The sequence below is a fragment of the Rhinatrema bivittatum genome, chromosome 3, assembly GCF_901001135.1.
Source record: "Rhinatrema bivittatum chromosome 3, aRhiBiv1.1, whole genome shotgun sequence".
Lineage (NCBI taxonomy): Eukaryota > Metazoa > Chordata > Amphibia > Gymnophiona > Rhinatrematidae > Rhinatrema > Rhinatrema bivittatum.
The window spans coordinates 55952861-55971384 of record NC_042617.1 but is presented as its reverse complement, the minus strand read 5'-3'; the positions used below and the strand labels follow the sequence as shown (position 1 = coordinate 55971384).

Below are 18524 nucleotides of genomic sequence, written 5' to 3'. Positions count from 1 at the left end.
GGGAGGGAGAATAGAGGGTGAGGGGAGATGAGAGAATGATGGGAGGGGGGAGGGGAAATGTACCGAAAAATTTTTTTAATGTAGCCGTTGTTATGGGCTTAACGGCTAGTATAATTGTAAGTCAATCTGGTCGGCAGTACAAATTCACTGCTAATTAGAATTAAAGATGTCAGCAAGCCTGTCGGCGTGTCCAGCAAAACTGTTTGAATTTCTGATTTCTGTTATCTTGGGCTCTGTGTTGTTGTGATTTAACTTTTCTTGAGTGCATAAGCAGTGTTTTTTAATGCACACATATTTCAATACAAAATCAATACTTAGAAGCTTCAATGATGTAAAATTACACAAGCAGCTCATGAGCTATGGAGGTAGACTTAAAGTGCGTGCTTCGCAAAAGCAGCGTTAAAGTAACAGCTTCGCAAAAACAATACTGCAAAACAAGTAAGCCACACCTAGGGAAGGGCTAGTTAAAGATTTTTTTTTATTTTTTTATTTATATTTTTATTAATGTTATAAACAATACAGACAGCAATATCCGCTTGTCTTAATAAAGGTGCAAGAAATTACAAATAATATATTAACATAAAAGAATTCACCCTGTTATAAAGTAAAAAGAGGCTGGATGGTTCACATTTGAGCAAAGCAAGCAACTTTCAAAAAGAAATTATGGTGCATTCATTACATACCTTCGACTAGGATATAGTGACAGGTAATCTGGCATCAAGGAAACTTCTCAACTCATCTGGTTCAAGAAACACAAACCTTTCTTGCTGATATTTAACCACACATTTACACGGGTAATATATAGTACACTGGGCCCCTAAGGATTTCACTTCCTGGATCATTTGCAGGAAATTCTTTCTACGAATTTGGGTTACCCTAGTTATGTCAGGAAAGGTCCAGATTTTCTGACCTAAATATAATTTTTCTTTGTTCTTTAAAGACAACTTAAGTATCTTATCTCTATCCACGCTCGTCAGGAATTTGACACATACAGTGCCCCTATATTCTACCTGCTCAGACATAGTCTGTTCCAGAAAGGCAGTTAAATTACTTTGAACACGCTGTTGTATATTTTGTAAACTGTTCCCATTCATCTTTTTCCCCAATGCTACAAAATAAATTTTTTCAATAGCCGGTAACTCTCCTAAAGTTAGTTTTAAGTTTTCCTTCAAATAATTCTTAAATTGCTCATAAGGAGGTATTGATTTCACATTCGGGAAATTCAAAATTCTTAAATTGTTATATCTTATTTGATTCTCAATCATTTCAATTTTCCTGGCATTCAACATGCCTCCCTGAATCAAGCCTGTCTGAAGTTTTTCAACCTGGGCGAACCTATTTTCTAAACTTACTTTTCTCTCCATGCTGTAAAACCACTGGTTCAACTTTTAATACCTGATATTGCATACCCACAACAGTTGCATTTAAATTTAAGATAATTGATTTTAAATCCGTAAGAGTAGTCCAAATAGTCTCCAGCGTAATAGGTTGTGTCTGAAACACATTAGAGTTGTCCAATATACTCACTGATCCTTGGGGACAGGGTACACTCCTCTTAACAGAGGCCTCTATCCCACCTTCATGCCCCACAGGTGTTGACGTTATGGGGACACCTTCTCTTCCTTCGGTGTTCCCCAAACTTATATGCCTACACACTTCTCCCTCCACGATTCCTCTGATAGGGTTGGCATCCGTAAACCTCTCAGGTTGGTTGCCCGAGCCCAAAACTGGAGGTTGTGAGAGGCAGGGGGCAGAGGAGTCTTAGGTTCTCCGGGGCTTAGCGAGATGTTAAACTCCAGCGGCGTCTGTGTTTGCTCTACACCTACGCCAACGCCTGGCAACGCCCCCAGGGTCACCGCACCAGACCGCATGAAGAAATCCCCAATATCTAACTGAGTAGGAACATTAGTTACTGGGGTCGGGGGTTCTCCTCTAACTCTTCCTTTCTCTTCGTATGAGGCATAATGTAAAGGAAATCAATATACTGAGATCTTCACACGGATTAATTTTCACTCACCATCCAGACTCATAGTTAAAGATTTTAATATAAGGCTGTAGGTAAAGTATGCACATTATTTACCTACTGGGCTCATTTACATATAACTTAAGTGCATGAAATAAAGCATAAAAAGTATCCATGGACTCTACCCCAATGACAGTTTGAAAACTGGCGCCAAAATATTTCATGTACTAAGTTTACAAAATGCATATTTTTTTTCCCGCATGTTTGAAAATTTCTTATGAGAAATGTTTTGTTGATAGATTATTGTAGTAAAAGCAAAAGAGCAATCAGTAAGAGACCAATGTACTAGCTTGAGCCAAACTTCACAAAAGTGCATGCTATTTTACAACCAGGCAGTATATGTAACCGAGCCCCACAGGTACATAATGCAACCCCGTTAACTACGCAGTTTATTGCAAAAGGCTTAAATACACTTCCCTGAGGTAGTTAAGTATTTTCAAATGTTTGTGAAGCATTTTTCATGTGTAATTTAACTGTGCGTTCATAGCTAATGAGCTCCATTACATAACTTTGCACAGCAACCACCCACTGGTATTGATTTTTGCATGAAGTGTGCAAAAGAAAAAGTGCCCATGCTAAAACTGCTCTTTGCGAAAAAATTAAATTGTGCGTGTTATCCCATTTAATGTATGTCAACAGAGGTTTTAGTGCACAAGCTCACCTTGAGAGGCTGAAGGATCTGAATATGTACACCCTGGAAGAGAGGAGGTGCAGGGGAGACACGATACAGACCTTCAGATACCTGAAAGGTTTTGATGACGCACAGTTGTCAAACCTTTTCTGATGGAACGAAAACAGTAGAATTAGGGGTCTCGTAATGAAACTCCAGGGAGGACGACTCAGAACCAACGTCAGGAAATATTTCTTCACGGAGAGGGTGGTGGATGCCTGGAATGCCCTTCTGGAGGATGTGGTGAAGTTGAAAACAGTGAAAGATTTCAAAGGGGCACGGGATAAACACTGTGGATCCCTACAGGCTAGAGGATGGGAATGAAAGAAAAGAGTGCATGGGGTTACTTGCTGGTGTGGCGTTGCGACCCTTAACAGATAGACTTGATACTGGTTAATACGATTCCATCATTGCTCTCTGCTTCAACGGCAGTGGGAAAAGAGAAATTAGACTGAGACAGCATCCAACGAGGTCCCTGACTTTTACGGTTTGGGGAACAATAAGCAATGGGGGTAACTTGCTGCTGTAGCTTTTAAAACCAATAGCCTGATACTTTTGATGAACTTCAACCTTGCTCTTTGCTTCCATTGCAAGGATAAAGGGAAATTGGATTCAAACAGCATCCTATGAGGCCCTCACTTTTACGGTCTGGGAAACTGGTAAGCATGGGGGAAGCACTAGGGCCGCGGGAAGCACTAGGCGAATTAGGCCTGGTTTAGGGTGCCGACCATTGGGTGGCATGAGTCATGTGGGCCGCGAGCGGCAGCACCGCCACTCGTGATCCCACATGGCTTGCGCCCCCTTATGGGGGGTGGTGCGACCGGGTGTGGGGGGCGTGATGAGGGGGGGGGGGGTGGGCCAAGGCAGAAGGTGCCTAGGGGGCCTAATCCCCCTTGAACAGTGAGGCAGATACTAGCATAAGCTTGCTGGGCAGACTGGGTGGATCATTTGGTCCTTTTCTGCCCTCATTTCTGTTTCTAAGTTTCTATTAGTGTCGGTGCAGCTTAGTATACTGGCATCTAATAGGTCAATATTGAAAACAACTGTACAACGGATAACTTACCTGGCTAAAGTTAGCCAGAATAGTTATTCTGGACATTCAGTGGGATAGATTTCCAGGTGAATATCCCTGAATAAACTTATCCAGGTAAACCTATCCAGATAACTTTGAAACCTAACCATCTAGGTTTGAATATCGCTAGTTAAGTTGCAAAGCTGTCCAAGTATGATATTCTTTCATTATCGTCATTTAAGTTAAAGTTATCACCAGTTAAGCATTGATTCCAGTTAAAAAGAAAGCCTCCTAAGCAGGCCTCATGGCCCGATCTCCCACCCCCCACCCCAGTGAAAGTCTGCCAATCCTGCCAGATGATCCTGGAAACCACCCCCTCCAAGCCCTCAAATTAAGTAATTCAAGTTGCAGGCCTTTAGGCTCAGAAGTTTTCCATCCTGCCCCCCCTTTCCTAAAAGGGATAAAAGCATTTACTCTGAGGGCTGCATCAATTGGGCTACACACACACACACACAGCCAAGGAGACCCTAATTCACCCACACCTCCCGAAACCTCAAATCACCACTGGGAGCTCAGAACTTGTGCCTGGCTTCTGGCATTTCTAGAATTGCTCTGTAAGCAACACCGGTCATGTTGGTGGAGGAATGGAGTGGAGGCATAGCCTAGTGATTAGAGCAGAAGCCTGCAAACGTGGCAAGCCAGGGTTCAAATACACAAATATTCCTTGTGACCTTGGGCAAGCGGTTTCACCTTCCATTGCCTCAGGGATTGTAAGCCTTCTCAGGACAGAGAAATAACTACAATAACTGAATATAATCCACTTTATAGCGTCACAAAAGGCAAAATATAAATGTTTTAAAAAAGCATTTTGTAGCCATTGCCTTGAAGACCCATATAGGAGGGGGGTGGATTGCCAGAAGTGTCCACCCATGTTAACCTTGGGCTCCTCCAAAAAATGCAGCTCTGGCTGCATGAAAGAAAGCAGTGCTATAATGACTAGATTGGTTTCTGAATGGCCAGCATACTGAAACCCATTGCCAAGCCATCAAAACTGCAGCTAATTTACAGATTTGATGGGGACAGAAATAAGAGTCAATGGGACAGAATATTGTGGCTAAACTACAGTCTGTGCCTTTGCATTCATCTTCCAGAAGGAGGCCATTATCCTGTCACAATATTTTATTCCATCTATGATATCTAAAACATAAATGCAATCAACAGACTGCAGAGCTACAGCTGCTCGTAAATGCCCCTTTCGTGAAAAGAGAATCATGCTTCTCAGAGCTGGTTGCTAAATGTACATTAGCATATACCCCCGCCTCAGCACCTTCTCCTTTCGCCTTCCTTTTCAGCATTTCAAAAACGTTTGAATACAAGCACTGTAGTTCTGTGTAGCATATCCAATGCAATCTACCATTCACCCTAACTACAGTCATCGCAACGGCATTCACTTTTCTGCCATTAGCCCAGTCTTTATTCTTTGTACAGAGGTGGCTACTAGGCATCGTCATGCTTATATAATAGAAATGAGGGATTCTTCTTGGGGTGGGTTTTTTTTTTTTTTTTTAACATTTAGACTATTGTTACAAAAAACCATCTACTCCTCAACAGTTTCACATTGCACGTTTTCCGTTGTGGGAATTGCTTGATATTTGTTTTCAAATGCAAACTAGAAGAGATTCATATAGGTGAGCAAAAGACACCTTACTTTGTTATACTGGGCTTGCCTCTTAAATCCTGCATATTGCCCGAATCCATGTAGCACTGCTGTTCGCCTCAAGAGTGCACTATGGCTGTGTCTAAGACACCCCCCCCCTCCCCCATGAGCTGACTGACTGAACCAGGCATGCCGGAGGCATCCAGTCCCTTTCCCCATCCGATTGCCCAGGATAGGACCCAGATGGACTGAAATCTAAGTGATGTGAATTCTCTTTCAGAAATGTGGATGATTTCTGAAAATACGAGGGAGCTTACCGTCCTTTTCGCAAGATGAATCAATCATTATATCCTCGTGACAAATGGTTCTGTCTTAATGCCCTGCCTAATGAAGAAACTGTCTTGAAGGAGGAGAATGTTCACCGAGATCAGTCAGGGAGATAACTAAGGTAGGGTCAGGCTGTGTGTGTGTCTAATGAGCTCTCCTAACAGCTTTATTAGAGAGCTGTGCCGGCATTATAATCACATTTGCTAGAGATATCTGTCTACCATTCCTGAACTATGTGGGCCAGGGAGGAGAAAATCAACCAGCGACAGTAATAGCAGTAACAGTCTCATTTTTCCCAGAGTAAATAACTCATTTAGTAGAAAGCGTCAAACAAAACCCAAGAAACAACAACACAAAGGCAGATTTCTGTGGTTTTCCCTTACAATTTCCTTAAAAGATGGAGCTATAGATAGCAATAATTTAAAAAAATCCTTAATTGAAAGAAAATTGTGAGCACTTAATAAGGTTTAACATTACAGTGGAAAACTAGACCAAAGGTATGCTCATTATTCAGAATATTTAATGGAACTGTGAGCATGAAAGCAAACAGCCCGACAAAAAGGAGCCTGTGTACTAATGGGTGTTAGTGTTAGCTAAGGCACATGCAACTGACCTAAAATAACCCCCATTAATGCTGTAATAATATCCAGCATTAATATCCATGAGCGTTAACACAGCCCACTTAATGCAGCATAGTTAACCATATCTCAGGAGATTTGGTTAACTTTGCTGGATTGTGGGTGCTCTGTTAACAGACATCACCAGCCTCCCTTCCACCCCAATGCATCACCCCAAGCTCCCAAAGTACCCCCTGCCCCCCTCCAACTGTAACCCCACCCCGGTGCACCTGTCCTGCACTGGTGGGGCCATAAACATATTTGTAAGTTCTTTGGGGCAGGGACCCCGACTAGCTCTTTTCTGTGCCCCTTTCCCCAGGGTGTAGATCCTTTGGCTGGGGTGGAAAGGGTTCCTTTCGGGTCCCAGTGAAGGGGTGATGGCTGGGCATCCTTTTGGTTATCCCTGGGTGAGGGAAAATCTCTTTAGAGCTGCGTTCCCAAATAAAAATGCTGGACGCACTGGGTTAGTTTGCAAGCTTAAATTTACTGAATAAGATTAGTTGCAGATGGCACAATAAATATGGTTCCGGCCCACCACAACCTTTTCTCTCCTCAGTTCCCAGCTTTCACCTCTATCTGTGCAGGAATCTTTCAACAGGCGGGGGATCCTAGCACCCTCCTGGATTAGGTGAGACGTCCCGATGGGCAGGGCAACCTTTAAGCTGGGCAGGGAAAAAATCCTCTCCTTGCTCAAAGAGTTAATCTCTCTTTTCTCCCCCAGGGGCTGAAGACTCCCTGATGGCATCCTTGAAGCTCTTTGCAGTCCTTGTACTCACGGGATAGCAGTTTTCTTCCACTCTCTGGATTTTTCTCAGTCTCTCACTCTCCTCTGGGTCCCTTATGGGAGGGATCCCTAGTAAAAGGTTCTCTTACCCTGCTCCAATGCAGGCAGGAAGGGACAGCCAAACATCTTCCTCCTGGATGTCTCAACTTAATAGTCTTTCATAAGAACATAAGAAATTGCCATGCTGGGTCAGACCAAGGGTCCATCAAGCCCAGCATCCTGTTTCCAACAGAGGCCAAAACCAGGCCACAAGAACCTTGCAATTACCCAAACACTAAGAAGATCCCATGCTACTGATGCAATTAATAGCAGGGGCTATTCCCTAAGTAAAATTGATTAATAGCCATTAATGGACTTCTCCTCCAAGAACATATCCAAACCTTTTTTGAACCCAGCTACACTAACTGCACTAACCACATCCTCTGGCAACAAATTCCAGAGTTTTATTGTGCGTTGAGTGAAAAAGAATTTTCTCCGATTAGTCTTAAATGTGCTACTTGCTAACTTCATGGAAAGCCCCCTAGTCCTTCTATTATTCGAAAGTGAAAATAACCGAGTCACATCTACTCGTTCAAGAGGCAACTGAAGATATCCCTTGCAGCGGGTCTCACCACCTCAAACAAGCAGGTCTTCCCTATTCCTGGGCATCCCGAACGCAGGGCTCCCTGTTCCCTGAATCCAGGAAAGACCCAGGTGTCCAGCAAGGCTCCTGCCACGAAAAGGTCAAAATCCCGCGGGGGTACCCAAAGCAGCTAGGGAGCAGGACTACCCTCCTACCCTGATCAGGATTCCCAGGCTAGCCTAGCCTGTTCCCTCCGATCGGGCTTAAAAAGTACAACAAAAGGTAAGTGCCTACCACCTCCTAACTCTCCAAAAATTATACAAGACTGCCTCTAGACTCTCAGGAGAGAGCAGTTATAAAGGCCTCCCAGGGAGATGGCCATTTCTGGGCCCCTCAAAGGGAGGGACTGAATTTGAATGTCCTCCCCCATCCACTAACCTATTCTACCTACTGCTTCCTTGGGCCTACTGCTAAGCAAAGATTGGCTTTTGGTTACACAATTGCCAGACGTTACAGGTCTGATCCCCATCTGCCAAAGCTCAAACTGGGACTTCTGGGCTCAAAACCCCATCAGAGTGGCAGTGGCACACTTCTAATCTACTTTTTCTCCTGCTAGTAAAAATTCCTGAATCTAATTTTTGGGAGGCAAGGAAGGAGTGGAATCTGAGGTAAACAGGTACAGAGACCCAATTTGTCTTCTGGGGCAGGGGATACAGAGGCCCAATAGCCTGAATTTGTGTTCCAGGTGGTCTTGGAAGGTCTAAGGCCATGGAGGCCCCACATTTGTGTTCTGGGTATTGAATGTGCCGGCCCAGTGGGAGATGATAGAGAACATAAGAACATAAGAAAATGCCATACTGGGTCAGACCAAGGGTCCATCAAGCCCAGCATCCTGTTTCCAACAGTGACCAATCCAGGTCATAAGAACCTGAAGAAGAAGAGGATATGAGTTTGATTCCCATATCAGCTCTTCTTTTCCCTGGCCCAGTCAAGGCCAAGGATGCTGATCGGGAAGCCCTTGCAATAGCCTGATAACTGGGTTGCACAACTGGCCCCAGAAGGAGCCCTGGAGCATGGCCTCCAGCTGAGGACTCTTGCTGCAATGATGGAACTAAGTGGACTGGGTGAGGGATACCAAACAGGGCCAAAACCCAGGCAGCTGCCAATGAAGGCTCATAGCACCATAGCCCAGTGGGGGTCAGCTCTGATTCAGCTGATGCCCAAACGAGCAGGCTAGAAAACTATCAGGCTAAAAAAAAAAAAAAAGAAAAATAACAGAATTGAATTTTGTGAACTCATTTCCAGTCACATGTTTTACACTCTCTGTCACCTCGGTGGAAGGTGGGTGCTCCAATTTCTTATTTCCTTGATAACTTCATTGTTTGGCAACAACTGAAAGGTACGGACTCCCCATTTCTCAAATTAATCACTGATGCATACTTTAAAAAATAATTCACTCTTTTCATTTATGGCTAAATTTAAATAGCATTTAGGTGCTTGACAGATGAAATAATGCTCATTTCTCCAGGCCTTCAGGGAGTTCTGAATATAACCCACATGTAGTAAAAGACAATTGAATCATGTGATGTGTTGCTAGTGATACTGCAGGGCTGAAAACTGTGCTCTATCCATTTCAGAGCTGTAAGGTTACAGGCTAGCACAGGACAGAAGGAAGCCTAGTCTGATGCAATGCCTCAAAGCTATTTGTTTCCAGATCAGGCAAGCAGCCCTTCATATTGTCTGTCCCTAAAATTGAGCTGGAGTTAGTTGTGATTGGTTTTGAGAGATTTATAATGGACTTTCCAGCAATAGTTTATGTCTGTATATTAGTGCAGTCTTTGGGATTTGTTTCTATGCAAACTACTGTTTTTTAGCTGCATAATAAAGTTGAGTAAATGCATTTAAATTTTCGAAAAATATTGTGTTTAAACGTTGATTATCTGTTTAACAATAGAAGATGTGTGTATATAAGGTTGAGATTGATGTAATTATGACAGAACATGTGCAGGCAGATCATTGATTCTGCTAGTCCAGGACAGAAGGAAATCTGCTCTGATGCAATGCCGAAAAGCTATTATTTGTTTGTGATTAAGGATTTATGCACTGTAAGCATTTTAGGACTGCCTGCCTGATTTGATGGAAGCAGGAGATTGCCTTTGCTGACGCCTACTGCAGCCTGGACTTGTTGACAGTGTCGCCAAAACTTTTTAGAGCCCAACCAATCACAAAATCTAGCCCAAAACTAAAAAGCTGCAAACATATTATTTATTTATGTATTTGTCACTTGGTGCCAGTCTCTAGGTGACGTACAAAATCAGCATGCATAATAGAATTCAGAACAAAGAACATAAAAACATCTGTCAAAAGAAACTAACATTATGACCTGTATGAAAGGGCTAAATATAGCCAGGTAAGTCATTTAGGCCTGGATTTTCTAAGTTCGCAGAACTTAGAAAATCCGACGGTAACGGGGGTCTGGGGCGGGCCTGCGAAAGCCGGCAGCAATCACACCACTGCGGTGCGATCGCAGCCGGATTTCGCAAACCAATAGCGCCACCATGAAAGGAGGTGCTATTGGCCGCATTACTGACAGTGATAAGGCTCCTTACCTTTTCGCCGTCAGTGATGTCTTTGCGGCGTCCACCCCGGTGCCACCCCGACTCCTCCCCTTCCGGTGCGGACGCCGCCCAGAACCCGCCCCGATCTAGGTTTCACACGCGATACTTTTGGAAAATGATCACCTTAGTCAGATAACTATTATGTTATCCATTTAAATGGCTTTTGAATATGGACCTCGACATTACTAGATGATACATTTAAAACAAATAGGAGAAAACATTGTTTTACTCAACGCATAGTTAAACTCTGGAATTCATTGCTGGAGGATGTGGTAAAAGTTGTCAGTACGGTTGGGTTTAAAAAAGATTTAGAAAAGTTCCTGGAGGAAAAGTCCATAAACCATTATTAAGGTGAACTTGGGGAAATCCACTGCTTATCCCTGGGATAAGCAGCATGTAATCTATCCACCTTTTAGGATCCTGCCAGATACTTGAAACCTGGATTGGCCACTGTTGGAAACAGGATACTAGACTTAATGGACCCAGTATGGCAAATCTTATGTTCTTATGTTTATGAGCAAGTTAACCACGTTTACTTCTCTTAGGAACATAAGAACATGCCATACTGGGTCAGACCAAGGGTCCATCAAGCCCAGCATCCTGTTTCCAACAGAGGCCAATCCAGGCCATAAGAACCTGACAAGTACCCAAAAACTAAGTCTATTCCATGTTACCATTGCTAGTAATAGCAGTGGCTATTTTCTAAGTCAACTTAATTAATAGCAGATAATGGACTTCTCCTCCAAGAACTTATCCAATCCTTTTTTAAACACAGCTATACTAACTGCACTAACCACATCCTCTGGCAACAAATTCCAGAGTTTAATTGTGCGTTGAGTGAAGAAGAACTTTCTCCAATTAGTTTTAAATGTACCACATGCTAACTTCATGGAGTGCCCCCTAGTCTTTCTATTCAAATTTGATCATATTATGATCACTATTGCCACGCGGCCCCCCCACCCCACTGTTACCTCTCTCACCAAATCCTGTCCTCCACTGAGAATTAGATCTAAAATTGCTCCCTTTCTTGTCAGTTCCTGGACCAATTGCTCCATAAAAATGTCATTTATTCCATCTAGGAACTTTATATCTCTAGCATGTACCAATGATATATTTACCCAGTCAATATTGGGGTAATTGAGATCTGCAAAAAATTAGTGGAAACCAAAATAATTTTTTAGTATAGCCTAAAAGGTGTCAGCGAGCCTGACGTTGTGACACTTAGAAAGTGACCAACCGGTCTACACATCACCCACCTTTAAAAATTCTTTTTTAATGAAAAAATATTTTTTTGTTTTGTTTTTGGTATATTATAAAAATGTCCTCAAATTTGCACTGGTGAGAGACTCTTCACATTCTATTTCAACAGACCCAACACGGCCCGTGTTTCGCTGTGAAGCTTCTTCAGGGGCATGCAGTAATATCAATAATAGCGAGTCACATCACTTGTATCATTTTGAAATGGACACAGCGTCTCAATGTCTCTTCGCTGGAAAGCAAAGAGACATTGAGACGGTGAAGAGACATTGAGATGGCGAAGAGACATTGAGACGCTGTGTCCATTTCAAAATGATACAAATGATGTGACTCGCTATTATTGATATTACTGCATGCCCCTGAAGAAGCTTCACAGCGAAACACGGGCCGTGTTGGGTCTGTTGAAATAGAATGTGAAGAGTCTCTCACCAGTGCAAATTTGAGGACATTTTTACAATATACCAAAAACAAAACAAAAAAATATTTTTTCATTAAAAAAGAATTTTTAAAGGTGGGTGATGTGTAGACCGGTTGGTCACTTTCTAAGTGTCACAACGTCAGGCTCGCTGACACCTTTTAGGCTATACTAAAAAATTATTTTGGTTTCCACTAATTTTTTGCTGATTATATTTGTGTAGTATACCATTGACTCTCTTTTTTGACTAGGTAATTGAGATCTCCCATTATTACTGCACTACCAATTTGGTTAGCTTCCCTAATTTTTCTTAGCATTTCACTGTCCGTCTCACCATCTTCACCAGGTGGACGGTAGTATTCTCCTATCACTATAGTCTTCCCAGACACACAAAGGATTTCTACCCATAAAGATTTGATTGTACATTTAGTCTCATGCAGGATGTTTATCCTGTTGGACTCTATGCCATCCCGGACATAAAGCGCCACACCGCTTCCCGGGTGTTCCTCTCTGTCATTGTGATTTCATATGCTTATAAGTTGTACAGTTTCATCACTGATATTGGGTTTGAACTGAAAATGCCTGCATTCTTGAACATTACAAAATCTGAGCCTTGCAATGCTATAGACACAGTTTATATAAAAGTGGAACAAATGAAAATGTTTATATTGCAAGGTTACATGAGGGTAAGCCAGGTGAAGGTTCTGCTTTAAAACTCATACCAGCATGGTAGGTAGCCATCAGTTCTTTTGCTTTTGTTAGACAATAGCAAATATAAGTCTTGACAATTTTTTTTTCTTTTAAAGGACTTTATCAAAACTGTGTTATGTGCTTACACAGAACAAATGTTCATTGTCTATGAATTGTAAAAAAATTATTGAAAACATTTGTCCAGTGTATTTTAAGAGAATGGCAAATAAACCAGAAAAGAACTCTAGAACAAAATATAGTGTTATCCTTTTCATTTAAGTGCCGTTTGGAGATGAATTGCTTGAAATATCAATATTTCTTGCCTCCAAAGCAATTATTAATCAAGCAACATAAATGAGGAAGACTCAGTGTAGGCGGGTAACCAATCTGACCTACCAGACTTGTTTAAAGTGCTCACCCCAATTCCCTTCTTGATTCCCACTGGATGCTGTAGATTCCCACAGGATCACCTACTATGCATCTATTAACTGGACCCAAAGACTGCTTCTAAGGGGATACTCCCCAGCCTTCTCGTAAGTCAATAAATGCAAAATAGGCAAGGATATAATTTTTAATTTTGCAAATATAGTTTCAATAAAGCTTAGGGCAGTTTTTAAAATAAACTACTTCTAAATTGTCATTTTTCAATTCATTGTTTTCAGTTTTTTTATTTATATCATTTCAACATACTTTCACCACTACATTAAATAATGACTTTATAAGCCTGAGTTTTCACAAACATTGGGGCCAATTTAATAATGTGTGCTGAAGCTGTCGTAGGTTTGTGCGCACCTATACTCACGTTTTGTTGCGCACCCCTTCCGTGCTCGGCCCGCGTTCGGGCCTGCTCACCTTTCCAACTCCACTGCAGATCCCGGGTTGGCCTTTCCGGCAGCTGCTGCAATCTCCTCCAGGCCTCAGTGTCCCACAGTGGCGGTCACCGGGCCTTTCACAGCACACCAGGCCTCACGGCGGGGCTCGGCCTCCTCCATGGCATCGGTGCCGCCCCTGCCTGCACTTCCTTGCCATGGCAATCGGGTCAACATCGTGTGTGTACTGAGTTTGCCTCCGTTTCTCATAGCCTGTTCCAGCCTTGTTCCAGTCTTGTTCCAGTATCCTCAAGTTCCAGCCTTGTTCCAACATCCTTGTGTTCCAGCGTCCTCGTGTTCCAGAGTCTGTCTGTTCCTGCGTTCTCCCAGGTAGTACCTCTTGGACTGACTCTCTGGTACTGACCTTTGCCTGTCTCCTTAACCACGTTGATCGCTACCCGGATTCTGACCTTTGCCTGCCTCCTTGACCACGTCTGACCTCTGGAACTTGACCCCTGCTTTGGCTGACCTCTCTCCGACTGATCCTTGGAACCCGACCCCGGCTATCCTTGACCACGCCTCCTTGATTCTGGCCATGCTCCTAGCCTTGTCATTGCAGACACTGAACTGGCCTTCATTGATTCTTCAGGCTTTCAGTCAAGTGTTGTGACCGTCGCTGCCCGACGGCTCCACTCCACTCCGACTCCCTCTTTGGTTGATGGAAGTTTGGCTGCTGCGGCATCATCTTCCCGACCTCCTCCGGCGTTCCCGGACCGGCTAGACGCTGCCTTCCGCCATGTTCTCCTGAAGTCTAAGGGCGTGTGGCGCAGCCCCGATTCAAGTACCAGCTTTGGCGCAAACCTCAGGGGCGTCCCCCTGAGATAACGGCATTCTCACCAGATACTTAAGGTCTTCATTTTTGCTAGCTATTCGAGTTAGCAAGGGCTTCCTCCAGGTATCGCTGCGGATGGGATTCGCTGTCTGCATACCTTGCTACTCTGCCTCCTCGGACTTTACCAGGGGTACCCGCTCCTCGGGGGCCTCGTGCTCTCTCTTGCTTTTCAGGTCGCAGTCTGGAACCGGTACTCGCTCCTCGAGGGCCCACGTTCCCAGATCTGCTACCGAATACTACTTCTGCCAGGAAGTCACCGCTGCCTACAACACCAGTGAGTTACCATCTCTCTCTCAGAGCTTTCCCTGGAACCAGGTACTTGCTCCTCGAGGGCCTACTTCATTCCAGCCTCTGGGCTGCCTCAAGAGATTATTGTAAACCGATGCGATGTGCGAACTGTAAACCGATGTAAACTGTAAACCGATGTAAACCGATGTAAACTGTAAACCGATGTAAACTGTAAACCGATGCGATGTGCGAACGGTGTAAACTGTAAACCGATGTAAACCGATGTAAACTGTAAACCGATGCGATGTGCAAACGGTCATCGGTATATAAGAAATGTTAAATAAATAAATAAATAAATAAATTATTGTGTGAGTGTTACCATCCAGGTTCTGTTCCTGAACTCTGCATACTCTGCCTACTCACTATATTTCAGTTTCTCTACAACTCAGCCATCCTGGGATCGCTGCTCCAGTGCCTGAGGGACTACAGCCCAGCCGGGCTCTTCCAGCTCACTACTGCCACCTCTGGTGGTTCAATATACAGTTTAATAAAAGATCTAGGGTGTGTCTGTCTCCCAACTCTGAGCCTGACCGGTGGCCCTTCTCGGGATCTTCCCCCGGGGGCGTGGTCATCTGCCACTGGCCCAAGAATCCACCCACAATTATCACAAATAATAGCAACAAGACATCGACCGCGCACCCTTGATCCTGGTGGGAGCACCTTTATCCTTCCTATCAGGGAGACCCTGCGAGGCCCACCTAAATCCAAGAGGCCCGGGTCCCCAAGGGCTCCAAGCGGGGGGGACCGCGGGCTTCCAGTGGTGAAGCTCCAGCTAGCTTCTGTCTCCTCCTGTGCTCCACCACCTGGTAGCAGGTGCCTCCTGGGTCCGATCAGGGAGCCATTCTCCAATGCTCCAGGACAAAGGTCCACCTCCAAGCGCAACAGTTTGCCAAGGCTATGGACTTGGCGGAGTCCCCCGCCTCCCGGGCCCTACCAGGGTTGGCCGCAAAAGTCCAAGAGCATCGACGAGCCTTGGAATCATTAGCCTCTTCGGTTGAAGAGCTCCATTCACAGCTGTGAGATACAGCCCTGGCCATTCCCGTGGGCCTGTCAGCTTCCTTGCTACCCAGAGCAACAATGGCTCTCCCAGCACCTCCTCAATTAAGGAAGCCTCTGTCAAGGCTTCCTTAATCAGTGCTTCATGCAATTCACACTGCAACCCTCCTTGTTCCTAACGGAGGCCACGAAAGTGACTTTCATCCTTTCTCGCCTTGAGGGAAAGGCTCTTGCATGGGCTTCTCCATTGTGGGTATGATCCGACCCCATGCTCTCCCAGTTGTCTGAATTTGTCACTGTCTTCAAGCAGATCTTCAGCGACCCGGGCCGCCAAGCGGTAGCCAGCCATAACCTCCTCCACCTTCGTCAAGGGTCGAAAACCCTCTCCGAGTATACAGTGGAATTCAGGACCCTGGCTACTGAACTCGGGTGGCAAGAGGAATGCCTGCAAGCCATCTTCCTCAGCACTCTCAAAGATGAACTCGCCTTCAGTGAAACTCCCGTGTCTCTAGAGGACCTTGATCTCCCTCACCGGGAAGATCGACCACCAACTCAGCAACGGCGCCTAGATGTAAAGGCCTCGAGATCTCCTACTCCATGCCCAATGCGTGCCAGAAGTCCTCCATCCAGGACTTCCTCAGCATCACCACTGCATACTGAAGAACCCATGCAGGTTAACCGTGAGCGGCTGTCTTCGACTGAATGTCTTCGTCGGAGAAAGGAAGGTCTCTGCCTTTACTCTGGTGCTTCTGGACATCTTCGACAGTCCTGCCCGGTTCGTCTGGGAAACTGCAACACATGAGCCCGGCAGGGGTCCCGAGCTTGGGTGCTACTGTCACCGGCCCCCAACTTCTACTTCCAGTCTCCCTTGGCATCGAGTCTCAATCCTTCACCACCACTGCCCTTGTTGATACAGGGACAAGTGGCAGCTTCATCATGGATGACAGTCAAGCTCCTGAACATCCCTCTACTGTCACTAGAGGTGAGACTCGGCATTGCTTCCATCCAAGGAGAACACCTTCCAGGACTCATCACCCACCAAACAGTGGCCGTCCGCCTTACCATGGGAACTCTCCACGAGGAGGAGATGTCCTTCTATGTGCTGAAGTGTTCAACACACCCCGTCATCCTGGGGCTGCCCTGGCTCCAGGTTCATGGACCTCAGTTCGAATGGCATTCCCTGCAGTTGGTACAATGGGGTCCTAAATGCCAGAAGACCTGACTACAACAAGTATCCCCAGTGGTAACCGTCATAAAGTCTACCACCCTTACTGGATTGCCTACCCAGTACGCCGAGTTTGAAGATGTCTTCTCGAAGCAGAAGGCAGACACATTACCTCCACTGTGCAAACGAATTGTCCTATAGAACTTCTGCCGGGCATGACGCTCCCCAAGGGCAGAACCTACCCATTGTCTTGCCCAGAGACCCTCGCCATGTCCGAGTATATTAAAGAGAACCTAGATAAAGGGTTCATCAGACTCTTCCACTCTCCCGCTGGAGCAGGTTTTTTCTTTGTCAAGAAGAAAGATGGAGGACTACGTCCCTGTATTGATTATAGAGGGCTTAATGCCATCACCCGAAAAGACAGATACCTGCTACCCCTCATCAGCGAGTTGTTTGATCGCTTCCAAGGGGCTCAAATCTTTACCAAGTTGGATCTGAGGGGTGCGTACAATTTGGTAGGTATCCAACCAGAAGATATCTGGAAAACAGCATTTAACACTAGGGATGGTCACAACGAGTACATCGTGATGTCCTTTGGCCTATGTAATGCCCCTGCTGTCTTTCAACGTCTCATGAACGAAAGCCTCCAAGATCTCCTATATTCCTTTGTAGTATTACCTGGACGACATCCTGATCTTTTGAAAGATCTAGAATCACATCATGATCATGTCAAGACCGTACTTCAATGCCTAAGAGAGAACCAACTCTATGCCAAGTTGGAAAAATGCATCTTCGAGCAAAACCATCTGCCCTTTTTAGGGTACATCATCTCCAACAAAGGATTCTCCATGGATCCAGAAAAACTTCAAGGTATCCGAGACTGGCCCCAGCCAGTTTGCCTCCGTGCTTTGCAACACTTCCTTGGCTTTGCGAACTATTATAGAAGCTTTATGGCTAATTACGCTACCCTAGACACTCTGCTCACCACCATGACAAAAAAAGGGGCTAACACCCATGTGTGGACTCCCAAGGCACAAGCCGCCTTTCATACACTAAAAGAAGCATTCTGCTCCGGCCCTTGCCTACAACATCTGGACCCTAGTCGCCCATTCATCGTAGAAGTTTACGCATCTGCTATTGGAGCGAGGGCGGTGTTAAGTCAATTTTCTCCCAAGGGGACACTGATCCCATGTTCATTCTATTTGCACAAGTTGTCTCCTACTGAACAGAACTATACAGTCGGAGATTGGGAACTCCTAGCGGTCAAATTGGCCCTCCAAGAGTGGTGCCCCTGGTTGGAAGGGGCGCAACACAAATTCACCATTTTTACCGATCATAAGAATCCTGAACACCTAAAAGAAGGACAACTCCTGAATCCAAGGCAAGCCCGATGGGTGCTGTTCTCCGAGAGATTTAATTTTGAACTGCGCTATCAACCGGCTTTGAAAAACTTCTGCGCAGTTGCGTTCTCCAGATCCTTCGAACCCGAAGATATTCCCGATGTCCCAAGACATATCATTGACCCTGCCTGTGTATCCCTCACAGTGATCACTACAGTCCCTGCTGGAAAGACCATTGTTCCATGTAGACTACGTGAGCAGGTTCTCAAATGGGCCCATGACTCTAAGCTGACTGGACATCCGGGCCTTGCCAGAACCTTCAAAATGTTGCAGAGATTCTACTGGTGGCCCAGTATGGTGCAAGACTCCCGCAACTACGTAGATTCATGCCCCATCTGTGCC

General features: G+C 44.9%; 1 protein-coding gene across 1 annotated transcript in view; it reads right to left on the bottom strand.

Moving 5' to 3' along the window:
• Positions 1-18524, bottom strand: part of KCNH1 (potassium voltage-gated channel subfamily H member 1) — a 734951-nt gene that overhangs the window by 469266 nt on the left and 247161 nt on the right. The window contains exons 9-10 of the mRNA XM_029593284.1: positions 8983-9000; positions 1326-1347 (exon numbers count right to left, since the gene is read on the bottom strand). Of these exons, the coding sequence (XP_029449144.1) occupies positions 1326-1347; positions 8983-9000 (40 nt within the window). The remainder of the gene's footprint in view (positions 1-1325; positions 1348-8982; positions 9001-18524) is intronic.